Genomic DNA, 12,548 nt, shown 5'->3' on the forward strand with positions numbered 1-12,548 from the left:
CTTCATTAGCAAGATTTAAATTTTTTATGTTTTACTTTTTTTCTCACTGTAAATTGATTTCGTGCATTTGTCAACTAGGGGGAGAATGAAAAAATATGTTGTAAAATATATTATTATCATAATTTTTATTTTTCAGCTTTCACGAGATTGGAACAAAAGATCTGCCGGCCATGTCCGATTACATTCTCAATTATACAAAGCAAAAAGATTTATACTATATCGGTCATTCAATGGGGAATGCTGCGCTACTCATTCTTCTGTCATCAAAACCGGAATACAATATAAAAATAAAAATGGCTATTTGTCTGGCTCCAACTTTTTTTTGGATGAAAGTATCACCTGCAGTTAACGAATTTGCTAACATTCTTCCAACATTCAAAGTAACTAATATCATGCATTTTGTAGTGTTAAACCGGGATCGGCAAAAAATTTCCATTTTTTTATTTTTGTTATTATTCACGAAATTAGAAATAACAACAAATTAAATTTTTATAATTATAGTAAATTAGTAATTAGTCACAAAAAATTACTAATTACGTAAAAATTAATATTTAGGCAAAAATAAATTACTCATTACTTGAAAAATTGGTAATTTGAATCGTTGAAGAAAATTTTCCAGTTACGTGAAATTTAGTATTTAGGCAAAAATAAATTAATTTTTTTGTAAATTAATAATTAGTAAAAATAAATATTTTAATATTAAAATAATTAATAGTTTGTCAAAAATAAATTACTACTTATTTGAAAATTAATAATTAGTGGAAAATACTTATTAATTTTTTTAATAATAAGTAATTAATCTCATGTAAATTACTTATTTCAAAAATTATTAATTGATTTAATATAAATAAGCATATAACTTGCTGATTTTTTACCAATTCTACCTTTATCAACATTTCAAATTATATAGAGAGATTAGGCTTTCTCTCTATTTATCGACTAGATTCATTTTATAAACTTATTTTAGCCAGCATCAAACTTTTGTAATAGTTCTAACACACGGTCGTATAAAAGAGTTTTCGCGTTGATTGCCCACATGAAATCGAAGTGATTGAAAAGTTTAAGTGGAACTTCCTCAGTTAGAAAAACATTTGGTAAGCGTTTGCCAAGTTCCAATACATTCTGAAAATTAAAAACATGATGAAAGAAATGGTATTAATTAATGACGTAATGATTTAAATGTATGAAAAGTATAGAAAATAGATCCGATTGTTACAAATCAGCTGTTTTCCCTTTTACACTTTGCAATTATATTCAATCGGATTCTTTCATATTGTTAAAATTATTAAAATATTATATATGATCATTATATTTCATTATGTTTGTGTAAATATTTCTTTCTCTTGCTTTTATTTCAGAGTAAAAATTAGACAATGAAAAACTTAACGGAGAACTATTACCTCTTCTAAGACAATCACATCGTTTGCTGAGTAAAATAAAATTATTGGAGCAGTAATCTTTTTCAGATCATAACTTGGGGGTGTTTCCTGTTTGTATCGTTTATAGTTTTCAGCTATTCCATAATCATAGTTTCGAAAGTTCTCTGAAACAATCGATATTAATCATACATTTATAAATATCTAAAACTTGAAAGTATATTTGAAAAAAAATAATTACATGTACGTACAATTATAAATTAATCTGTAGAAAATTATAAAAATTAATTTAGATCTTTCAACGATATCTTATTTTAAATGGCAAGAAATGTTTTATTGCAACATTACATCAACCGGAATATTGCTTTACAAAAGGAAATATTGTTTTATGAATGAGGGAATACTCACTTATACGAATATTTTGGTAAAAATGCTCTAATGTTTGTACAGAACTACCGACTGGGAAATAGGAGAATATATCTAGCAGGGTTGTCTATAACAGAAATAATTTTATAGATGAAAAGCCATAAAGCAATGAGTAATTAGAAGAATAGGATAAGGGGTGGTTAAAGCCGTAAATTTATTTAATTATAAATAATTGGAAATTTTATGTAATATAATAAAAAGTATTCACGCACATATTATGGACATAGTATTAAGTTCGTGTGTTATATGTGTTAAAACTTACAGTGTTAAGTTGTGCTGGATCAGGACCAGCTATAATGAATAATATAGTGACACAAATAATTTGAGTCAACGTATTGTCATTACATATAACATTCTTCCTACCGTAACAGTCGCTAAAGATTGTGGGAAAACATCGTATGTTTCATGCTCTCGTAGAACTTCCTGAAACATGTAAAACAAAAAATTCAAGTATTAGCTCATACTAGATAACAAATATTTTTAGCGCATTAAATAATAAAAATTATGATTATTTAATCTTGTATTTTAAACACTACTACTTGTAGTAAAAAAATCATAGATTTCGACAGTTACTTTGAACGTTGGAAGAATGTTAGCAAATTCGTTAACTGCAGGTGATACTTTCATCCAGAAAGAAGTTGGAGCCAGACAAATAGCCATTTTTATTTTTATATTATATTCCGGTTTTGATGACAGAAGAATGAGTAGCGCAGTATTCCCCATTGAATGACCGATATAGTATAAATCTTTTTGCTTTGTATAATTGAGAATGTAATCGAACATGGCCGGCAGATCTTTTGTTCCAATCTCGTGAAAGCTGAAAAATAAAAATTATGATAATAATATATTTTACAACATATTTTTTCATTTTCCCCCTACTTGACAAATGCACGAAATCAATTTACAGTGAGAAAAAGAGTAAAACATAAAAAACTTAATTCTTGCTAATGAAAAGAATACTGCGCAAATTTTAACACACACACACACACACACACACACACACACACACACACACACACACACACACACACACACACACACACACACACACACACAACCACACACACACACACACACACACACACACACACACACACCACACACACACACACCACACACACACACCACACACACACACACACACACACACACACACACACACACACACACACACACACACACACACACACACACACACACACAACACACAACACACACCACACACACACACACACACACACACACACACACACACACACACACACACACACACACACACACACACACACACACACACACACACACACACACACACACACACACACACACACACACACACACACACACACACACACACACACACACACACGCACACACACACACACAAATGATTAACTAATCATTTTGCTTCATAAATATCTAATTTTTAGACAGGTCGTATTTTGATTTTATATGGACTTTTAAACTTAAGATTTGACGTTCAATGTTTTACCTATATTGTCAGAATTTGGGATTGTATGTCGTCATATTCACATGCAATCTGCAGTAATTATTTTCTCTCATATTTCCAATCCATACGTCATATCCTTGATCTGCCAATAAAAATGCTGCAACATAAGATAATAATAAGGTATAGTGCACTATTAGTAGAATATATAAACTCGACGAAATGCACATCGAAATGTATGTATTCTAACATTTAAAATTAGTTTTTCATAAACATTATATTTCGCAATTTTTAAAACTTTAATATTTGATTAAGCTTCAAATTTTATTTAATTCCACTTCAAATTGAAGAATAACTAATGTTCCATTATGCTTTGCAATCTTCTTTAAAATGCAACTCAAGAAAAAGCTCTTCATTTTCAGTAGCTTGAAGGATGATAAAATAATATTAAATATTGTTGCCTCGAAATTTTTGTATATATAAAAGAAAGATTCGACTAAATTTTAAAATAACATATTTACAAAAACATCACAGCATTGGTAATTTTCAAAATTTTATAAGATTTGAAGGTAAAATGTTTTTCACAAAAACACTAATATATGGTAAAATTTTACACGATGCTTTGAATTGATTCGCACGTTACGTTTAACAACTATACATATCATCAATAAATACGTACCGAGGTCTTTGCCAGGACCGTACAGTACCCAGGAATCAGACGAACATAAAAGGCCGTGTTGCACAAATACAATTTCCTTCTTTTTTTTGCTATTCAACAACAATGGACTTCCAGGTATTCTGTGTAGTTTCAAATTGTAACCAGCCTCCGTTGTAACGCTATGCTCTTCAGCGGGATAATGATATCGTTCTACTAGGCCAATCTATGTTAAAAAATAGCATGATATGTAACATCCACAAGGTCGTTTTAACTCTATTTCGATTTTGATGTATTCTAAATTCAAAAAATATTTACACAATATTCAAACATAATATTTTTGGCTCAACAATTTAAGACGACAAAATTGTATAGTTTGATTTATATTCACCATAGAAATATAGAAAAATAAATATCATTTATTACAAAATACCTACATGTAAATGTAAATTCAGGACTTAAATCAAAAACAATTTTTACTCACAAAATCCAATATTTTTCCACTGTTTATTTTTTCGGCTGGATCCATTCTTCTCACTCTCACTGAACCAGAGTCCTTAAAGAAAAAATTTAACAATTCGTTTTGTAGAAACGATGATATGCTCTGCATGATATGCTTCCTTCGGAGGACGTCATAATAATTAAAAATGCAACCAACATGAATTTTATTGATGTCATCATATCAACTTATTGTATATAGTAGATTGTAAAAAAAGTCTTAACTGTTGGCAATGTCACTTAAAATACTTTTCAAGATGCAACTTGTTCCTGCAATGCGATCTGCAATGAGAAACAATCGCGATGAGTGCTGAATCGACAATAATTTAAAAACGTTATTTTAACAGAGTTTCAATATTCCATCGTAGAAATGATAAAGTAGTTAATATTAAAAAATTCCTACAAACAAACTTTGAAAAATAACGGATTTGAAGATAATAATCAAAATGCATATGTACAAGCACATTTAAATTTTTATAAATTTTCCAATAAGAACTATTAAAAAAAGTCACATTTTATATTACATAAATATAATTCAAAGTGGAATGATCATCGTAAAACATTTGTATATGTTGTACACAAAACATGTCATAAGCAAAGTTAACAGGTGAGAAACAAATACTTCTCACTGAAAATAAAATATAACACAAAGTATCATTCTTAAAAAATTAAGAATAATAAAAATGATAAAAAAAAGTAAAAACGTTTTATAACACTTATCTGGAAAATAATCTTGAATACATTCAAAAAGAAAAGATAAATCTTTTTTGACGTAGCAGTAAATGCTAAAATATTTAAATGTTTAAATGCTTGAATACAAATGCATTGTATGCTTGTATGCAATTAATATTATACTGTTACTATTACACTATTAACCTCTTGATACACACAACTGTCAAAGTATATAATGACAGCCGTTCACGAAGTAAGCGCTGCGAGAGAATAAATCGGCATCGCGAAAAAGAGGCAACAATAACCGCTATATATTCGAGTATCGACTTTACACGCCTTTTTTAGAGAGGGAGGGAACAAGAATCAGAATGTTGCTTTATCGGATATATTATTACATGGAATTACTAAAAAATTTCTGTTCGTGGTGCTCGACTCTACATTGTTTTCTAAAATATTAAATAATTCAACTCGTGTTCTTCTGAGTTTGCCATTAAAAAGTTTGTCAAGTGTAAAATGATTTGTTTAAATATTAATTTTAGTTTAGAGAATAACCGTTGTCTAAAAATATATTAATAATCAGTTCTAAAATTTTTTGTGAAACATGGGGTGGGAAAGCAAAACCGCTCTTTCAAGTTATTGGGATGAGTCTACATGGCGAATTAGTAAAAAAGACAGTGTTTTATTTTCCTTTTTAAGTATCTTATATAAAAGTTTTTTTTTCTTTATTATTAATGTTATATGATTTAGTACTTTTGTATTCGTTTTAATAAATATATGTTATATACTTTATATATAATAATTCAATATAATGTTTTTTTCTTATAACTTGTGATCACTTACCCGTGTTACTTCTAGCTCCGGTCTCCTACTGATCCTTGTCGAAAGTTCCATCAGTTTTTATAGAGTTCGGGGAACGCGATATTAGCATATATCATTCTATCTTTATCGCTCATCAGGTGTAAAACAAGGACAGAATAAGCAAATAGCGCTAATAGCGCGCTCCCCGAATCCAGCCATAGTAAGAGACAACCTTGTAGCGAGGCCTGATTGCGTCATGAATTTGGCGTTTACGAGCTGTGGCGAATGCCATCCTCCCTTTCTAAAAAAAGGAAATTCGATACTCGAATGTATCGCGGTTATTGTTGTCTCTTTTCCGCGATGCCGATTGGTTCTCTCGCTGTGCTTACTTCATGAGCATCTGTTATCGTATAAGTATTTTGACAGTTATGTGTAATGTTAAAGCTAAATAGCGCGCGCCAAGCGCGCGTCTGATAGTGTCTAGTCCATATATAAAAAAAAGATGTAAAATTTATTGTTGTCGCTTTTCCGCGATGCCGATTGGTTCTTTTACTGCACTTATTTCATTTGCAGCTGTCTTTGTATATTTTGACAATTGTTGAAGCAGGGCAGAGAAAGCCGTATACGTAACTATAGTTACGTATACGGTTTTTTCTGTTTAATATACCTCAAAATTTCACTTTCGCACACTTATTCAGTTTGTTACAAAATATTTAAAACAGTGAGAACGAAAGTAGAACACATACATATACATATACATATACATATACATATACATATACATATACATATACATATACATATACATATACATATACATATACATATACATATACATATACATATACATATACATATACATATACATATACATATACATATACATATACATATACATATACATATACATATACATATACATATGCATATACATATATATATATATATATATACATATACACTGTTAAATTCAACTCAATTTTGAGTAATTTTTAAAGTAATTTTATTCCATAGGTCGAAACTGCTCCTACTCAATATGTAGTTAATTTAAAAAGGTTCGATGGCTTCATCGGTGGGAGTAGTGGGACGCGGGGGTTCTGGAAACAACGCACTAGCGTTTGAAGTAGTGGGAATGAAGGGGATTGCTCTGATTGGTCGCCGCGTGCGTATAATGCGTGCTGCTGTTCACGCATCGTTCACGACTGTGGCAGTCTAGCAGATGAAAAATCAAGCAATTTATGCTTTAATAATTAATTTTTCTACGAAATGTGCGGTAACCTTCCCCTTTTTTTTGCTCATTTATTTGTAAATTATTAAGTTACATGTGCATATTTTTCTTTCCTTATCATTTGCATTTTTTCTTGCACTTATTTCATTCTGAAGGTATATGCAATATATCATTTCCCATAAAAACCTATGTTAAAAATGCAGCCAGTTTCATGAAATTTTAATATGTTGTTTTGAAATGCAAAATAGAATTATGTGAATTTTTTGGGAATTTTTTACCGTTCCGTTTTGAAAAAAATCTAATCCAAAAATTGTACTTTTTAAGTTTTTGGAGTAGATTTTTTTCAAAACGGGACGGTGAAAAATTCCTAAAAAATTCACATAATTTTATTTTGCATTCCAGAACAACATATTAAAATTTCATGAAACTCTCTGCATTTTGTTGTAGCCATCGAACCTCCTTAACTAAAACAATGTTAATTTGCCTAAATCAATGGAGTTAAAATAATCCTATTTTGTTTCAAACTAATAAATTTTGACGCACATGGTAGTTAAAAATAAAATAAATTTAACTCATGGTATTGGTTTAAATTTCATCTAACTTTTAACAGTGTACGTCATATACATATCGAAATATCCAGGCATTCTTGCTGGTCCGTGCCATGTACATACGTGTTATGACTGCAATGTGAATTCGTCTGGCAAAGCCAATGAGTATATAAATATTCGTATAAATATTATCAAATTACTTATTATACATATTTATTTTTTAAATAATTTGTGAGATGCATTAATTTCTTTAATAATTTAGTGTGCACATTTATTTTTAATTGTTACAGGTTTTAATATTTAATTATTCTTGTCGTGCAATGCATCTGCCTCTTCCTCTTTGTCCTTGACATCCTTATTTTCATCGCACTCTCTAATTCCACTCCGCTGAAGACAAGCGAAATAAAAATTATATAAACCTCTCTTGCTGAATTCGTCTTCCTAATCGAATACCTCGTGGTCTCCATTCTGTAATAGAAAGTAAAGTATTATTTAAACTATTTATTATATAACACGGCTTAGGGATTGTTTGAGAACTATTTGTCTCAAAAAGAGACCTGTTTTTTAAAGAGAATAAGAACAGGAGGAAAAGATAGACAGGAAGAAAAAGAGCGAAAAAGCAAGAGAGCGAAAGAGAGCGAGAAGAGCGAGAGAACGAGCTAGAGAGCGAGAGAGCGAGCGAGAAAGCGAGCGAGAAAGCGAGAGAGCGAGAGAGATATATAAATTAGCTAAAGAATTACCTGGAAAATTTTGATGCTTGGGTGCTTTGGCCTTGATGGCAGGCGACGCAATGGCAGCAGCAGGAGATATGACAATTACAGTAATTAAGTGATTAACGAGTGTAATTAATGCACACTCGTTGGAAAAATGTGCAGACCGTAACGCACACGTGCACCACTGCACAGCTAGACGGAGAGCTGGCTACAGAGAAGGCGACATGCCTCGGTTCACGAAATATCTTACCTGGAAAAGGTTCGATTGCTGCCGGCAAAGCGAAAGCTCGATCGTCAGAAGGCGCGCTGGAAGCTAAGTGGATGGGCCGCCCGCCCAAACGTGTAAATTTTTCGACCAAAAAAACTGTCGATCGGCACGGCTGAAAATTTACATAGGTATCGAAGAGTATGAGAAAAAGCAGGGAAAAAATTGTCAGAAGAGTAAGTAGAAGCTAAAGGGTTGTCAGAAGCTGCCAAAGTTGCGAAAAATTTCGGCAAATTTACATGTTAAGCAAAACTTCTGACAATTTACATTTGTATTGTTTACGTATAGAATAAACTAAGTGCAAAGTGTCAGAAGGCAAAGTGGAAGCGATCGTGAGAAAATCGGGTGCAAAGTGCGAGAGCGTCTTTCGGCGCGCTGCGCAGCGTCCAGTGGACCGATCACTTTTCTCTTAATTTTCACACCATATACATATTTCATAGCACTTCTGACAATTTATCTAAATATTTATAAAGGACTAAAGGAACTATTATTAAAATGTCAGAAGTCAATTGAGAAGAATTAATAAATTTAATTTTGCTTCCTCATAGAGGAAGCTTTGTGATGGTATACAATTTTTTTTTTCAAGATTTTAAAGGAAATAGGTTTAGAATGTTCCAAAATGTCGAGAAATCATATTAGTAGGAAATGTCCGGAAGTATGTATGTATGTATGTATGTGAGTGTGTGTGTGTGTGTGTGTGTGCGTACGGATTTTTGTACACGTATCTACTTCTATAATACAATTTTTTAGATACCGGGTTGAAGTTTTGTACACCAAATGGAGTATCATAGAAAGTATATCCTCCTCTAATTTTATTAAAATCCGTCGACCGGTATGGATTTTTAGGAGATTTTCATTTTTCAGAAAAGCGTATTTTACGCTGTAGCTTTCTCAACATTTGTGATACCAATCTATTTCTAATTCTATTATATTTTTCAGTTTTAAAATTTGGTTAATCAGTTCTTGAGTTATAGAAATTTCAGTAAACTTGACTGTTTTTTTTAACAGAAATTTTAAAGAATTATCGCTTAATTAACCAAATTTTAAAGAATTATATATAAAATAGGGGTAGAAAAAAAAGACTGAAAAATATAATAGAATTAATAAAAATTGTTAATAATAAATGGGTTACCGATTTCTGTTAAAAAAAAAACAGTTCTGAACTTCAGAACTTATCAAACTTCAAAAATTTATCAAAGTACAAAATGACGTTCTCCCAGTTCAATCTAATAAGAATGTGGTTTACAAAATATCTTGTAATAACTGTGACGCGTCGTATGTAGGCCAGACGAAGAGACAATTAAGAACGAGAGTCTCAGAACACCGTAACCACATTCACAGAAACACTACTACCGAATCGGTTATTACAGAACACAGATTGAATTTTGATCATGACTTTGACTGGGAGAACGTCGAAATTTTGGACAGTGAAAGATATCTCTCCAGAAGACTTATTTCTAAAATGTCTCACATTAAGTTACAAAAAAATGGGATTAATTCATAAAATGATACTGAATTTTTTCACCACGCATATATAGATGTCTTAAATAAATTATAATCTACACCCATGAACTTTTTACCATTCGTATAAAACTTGGTGACGCGGCCAGATCCTGCCCTGCTATTGGTTGCATTTAATCTAATATTTATCTCATCGACTTTACACACTACGTATTATCCGCACTGTTGTTTTGACTCGTGACACGCTTCTCCTCTGAATAATTGTCATTTTATCGCTGTTTTACGTGTTGATGAGACTGTTAAGTCTCCTCGCGAATTATTCTGTTTCTACACCGTTTTATGTTCCCACGTTGTTCGGCCTTTTGGTGAGTTGCTGAAGTTTCTGTTTCATTACACGACTCTAACAAAGATATTTTTCAGATATCGATCATTTGGTCGATGTTTCCGACAATTCTAATCGGCAAAATTACCAATGGGCATTTGGAACGTGTGACACATTATTGTTATTGCTGAGGATGGCTCGAATGGAGCTGAAACGTTTAGACTACTGTATTTAGAAGAATAAATTTAATAAAAAAACGGGAAGAAAAGAGGCTATAAGGGTCAAACGCGGTTCTTCTTGCGTAATGTCTCATTTATTCATCTTCTTGGATATAACTTCAAACGTTTCGGCTCATTTTCGAGCCATCCTCAGCGATAACAATGGTTAGCCCACAATCTCCAAACTAAATAGCAAGCTCATCGACTCGTGTTATTTAATATAAATCTAATGATTGACATCACGCACTAAAATCTGCGGTCGACCCTGATAACCCTTTCTTCTTTTATTTTTGAATTTCAAGGGTCTATATACTATTAATTGATTTATTAAATTATATTTGAATAAATAAACAATAAAATTATAACATAGTCACGTCACATGCTGTTAAAAAATATTTACGTGGAATCGATGGTAATACATAAACATTGTAAAGTCTGGTTTGTTAACAGAAATCTAATTTATTATTATATTTATATATATATATACTGGTTTCTCTATACAGGGTGTCCGAAAAATTGCCTACTCCACTTCGGGAGGTGATTCGGGACCCAAAAACAAGCAAAAAAGTTCATACAAACATAGGTCCGGAAATGAGCCGTTTCCGAGTTAAAGCCACTTTTATGTTCAAAAATCATAATTTAGAATCCGCTTGACATCCTTCTTCCTTAATTATTTCTTAAATTACAAAATTTTTATTCTTAATTATCAGCTAATTCATTAAAACTTAAACAATCCATTGATGAATACGGAAAGATTAAATACAACCTAAAAGTAAGGTGTTGTTAAATAATAATTTGAAACTTATTGAAAAGCCGTGATTTACTTACTGATTTTGAATAGGCGTGAACAACTGATTTCAAGTAGCCGTGAAAACAATTGATTTCAAGTAGCTGTGAAAACAACTGATTTCTTTTAAAAATAACTAGTCGTATTTACAAATATTGAAAAATTAAAAAAAAAATAAAAAAATTAAAATTAAAAAAATTAAAAATATTTAAAAATAAAAATTTGTAATTTAAGAGAAATTAAGAAAGAGGGATGCCAAGCGGATTCTAAATTACGATTTTTGAACATAAAAGTGGCTATAACTCGGAAACGGCTCATTTCCGGACCTATGTTTGTATGAACTTTTTTGCTTGTTTTTGGGTCCCGAATCACCTCCCGAAGTGGAGTAGGCAATTTTTCGGACACCCTGTATATACTTAAATATCACTTCTTTTTTATTATCAATTGTGACCAACTCGACTTTAACCGGACACTGAAGCCAATAACTGAGTTCCTCGGTATAGCCAGTTAAGAAATATATCTTGTAAGGCACTATAGCACGAGTGATGATTCCAGCTATCCTAATAATGTTGTGTTGCCGCTTAATGATGACTTCACTTGCGAATAAGTTGTGCCACGTCCCCGTCATGAACTGTCGAATGAACATATCTTCTATGGCTGTCTCAAATGGTCTGTTGCCGTCCTTTATATTTCCTAAAAGGATCAATGTACTTGCTAAAATTGTGAGAGATCAAAATACATATTTCTCATTTGAAAAAAGAACAATATACAGGTGTTCCAAGAATTCCAGGATTTTCTGTGAGCGAGATAATGAGGCGGATTTGCCATTTCGCAGGTCAGTGGCCTGTCCTTGTTGATTGTGACTTTGTAGCGTCCGGATTGCGTTTTGCTGACTACTGTGCTCGTGTGGAAATGCCTTTGCCCAAGTGTCTGTTGCACAGCCGGTAATATCTGAGGAATAACAACAGTGACATATACTACGTTTACGCGAGCTTTACTTCTGTAGTAACTTACGATAATTCTTTCGCGTAAACGAGATTTTCTTTCGCGTAAACGGGATTTTGTAGTAACTTGCGATAATTTACTCCGCGTAAACAAGTGATATATCGTAAGTTATACTACAGAAGTAACGCT

General features: G+C 31.7%; 1 protein-coding gene, 1 long non-coding RNA gene and 1 pseudogene across 8 annotated transcripts in view; all 3 read right to left on the bottom strand.

Annotated features, from left to right (window-relative positions):
- Window positions 1-43: 43 nt before the first annotated feature.
- Window positions 44-8,618, bottom strand: LOC143898279 (lipase 3-like; annotated as a pseudogene). The gene is made up of 9 exons (XR_013257161.1): window positions 8,068-8,618; window positions 4,389-4,684; window positions 3,929-4,130; window positions 3,295-3,409; window positions 2,376-2,619; window positions 2,065-2,225; window positions 1,785-1,869; window positions 1,401-1,543; window positions 44-1,122 (listed from the first exon to the last, which is right to left on the bottom strand). The product of XR_013257161.1 is annotated as a lipase 3-like (transcript).
- Window positions 7,056-10,333, bottom strand: LOC143898297 (uncharacterized). 2 transcript variants are annotated; one of them, XR_013257164.1, is made up of 4 exons: window positions 10,207-10,333; window positions 8,612-8,741; window positions 8,102-8,116; window positions 7,056-8,035 (listed from the first exon to the last, which is right to left on the bottom strand). It is a non-coding gene; the product is annotated as an uncharacterized LOC143898297 (long non-coding RNA). The 2 variants fall into 2 exon arrangements; XR_013257163.1 differs by having other exon boundaries at window positions 7,056-8,116.
- A 1,050-nt stretch (window positions 10,334-11,383) lies between these two features.
- LOC143898288 (small ribosomal subunit protein uS3m-like) overlaps window positions 11,384-12,548 on the bottom strand; it is a 167,597-nt gene continuing 166,432 nt past the window's right edge. For 4 of the 5 annotated variants that reach the window (XM_077407656.1, XM_077407657.1, XM_077407654.1 and 1 more), the window contains 2 exons: window positions 12,185-12,365; window positions 11,384-12,128 (listed from right to left, as the gene is read on the bottom strand). In XM_077407656.1, coding sequence (XP_077263782.1) covers window positions 12,077-12,128; window positions 12,185-12,365 — 233 coding nt within the window. In that variant the 3' untranslated portion in view covers window positions 11,384-12,076. The remainder of the gene's footprint in view (window positions 12,129-12,184; window positions 12,366-12,548) is intronic. The other variant, XM_077407655.1, reaches the window with a different exon arrangement.

The sequence above is a fragment of the Temnothorax americanus genome, unplaced genomic scaffold, assembly GCF_048541705.1.
Source record: "Temnothorax americanus isolate GAGA-0224 unplaced genomic scaffold, ASM4854170v1 Scaffold23, whole genome shotgun sequence".
NCBI lineage: Eukaryota > Metazoa > Arthropoda > Insecta > Hymenoptera > Formicidae > Temnothorax > Temnothorax americanus.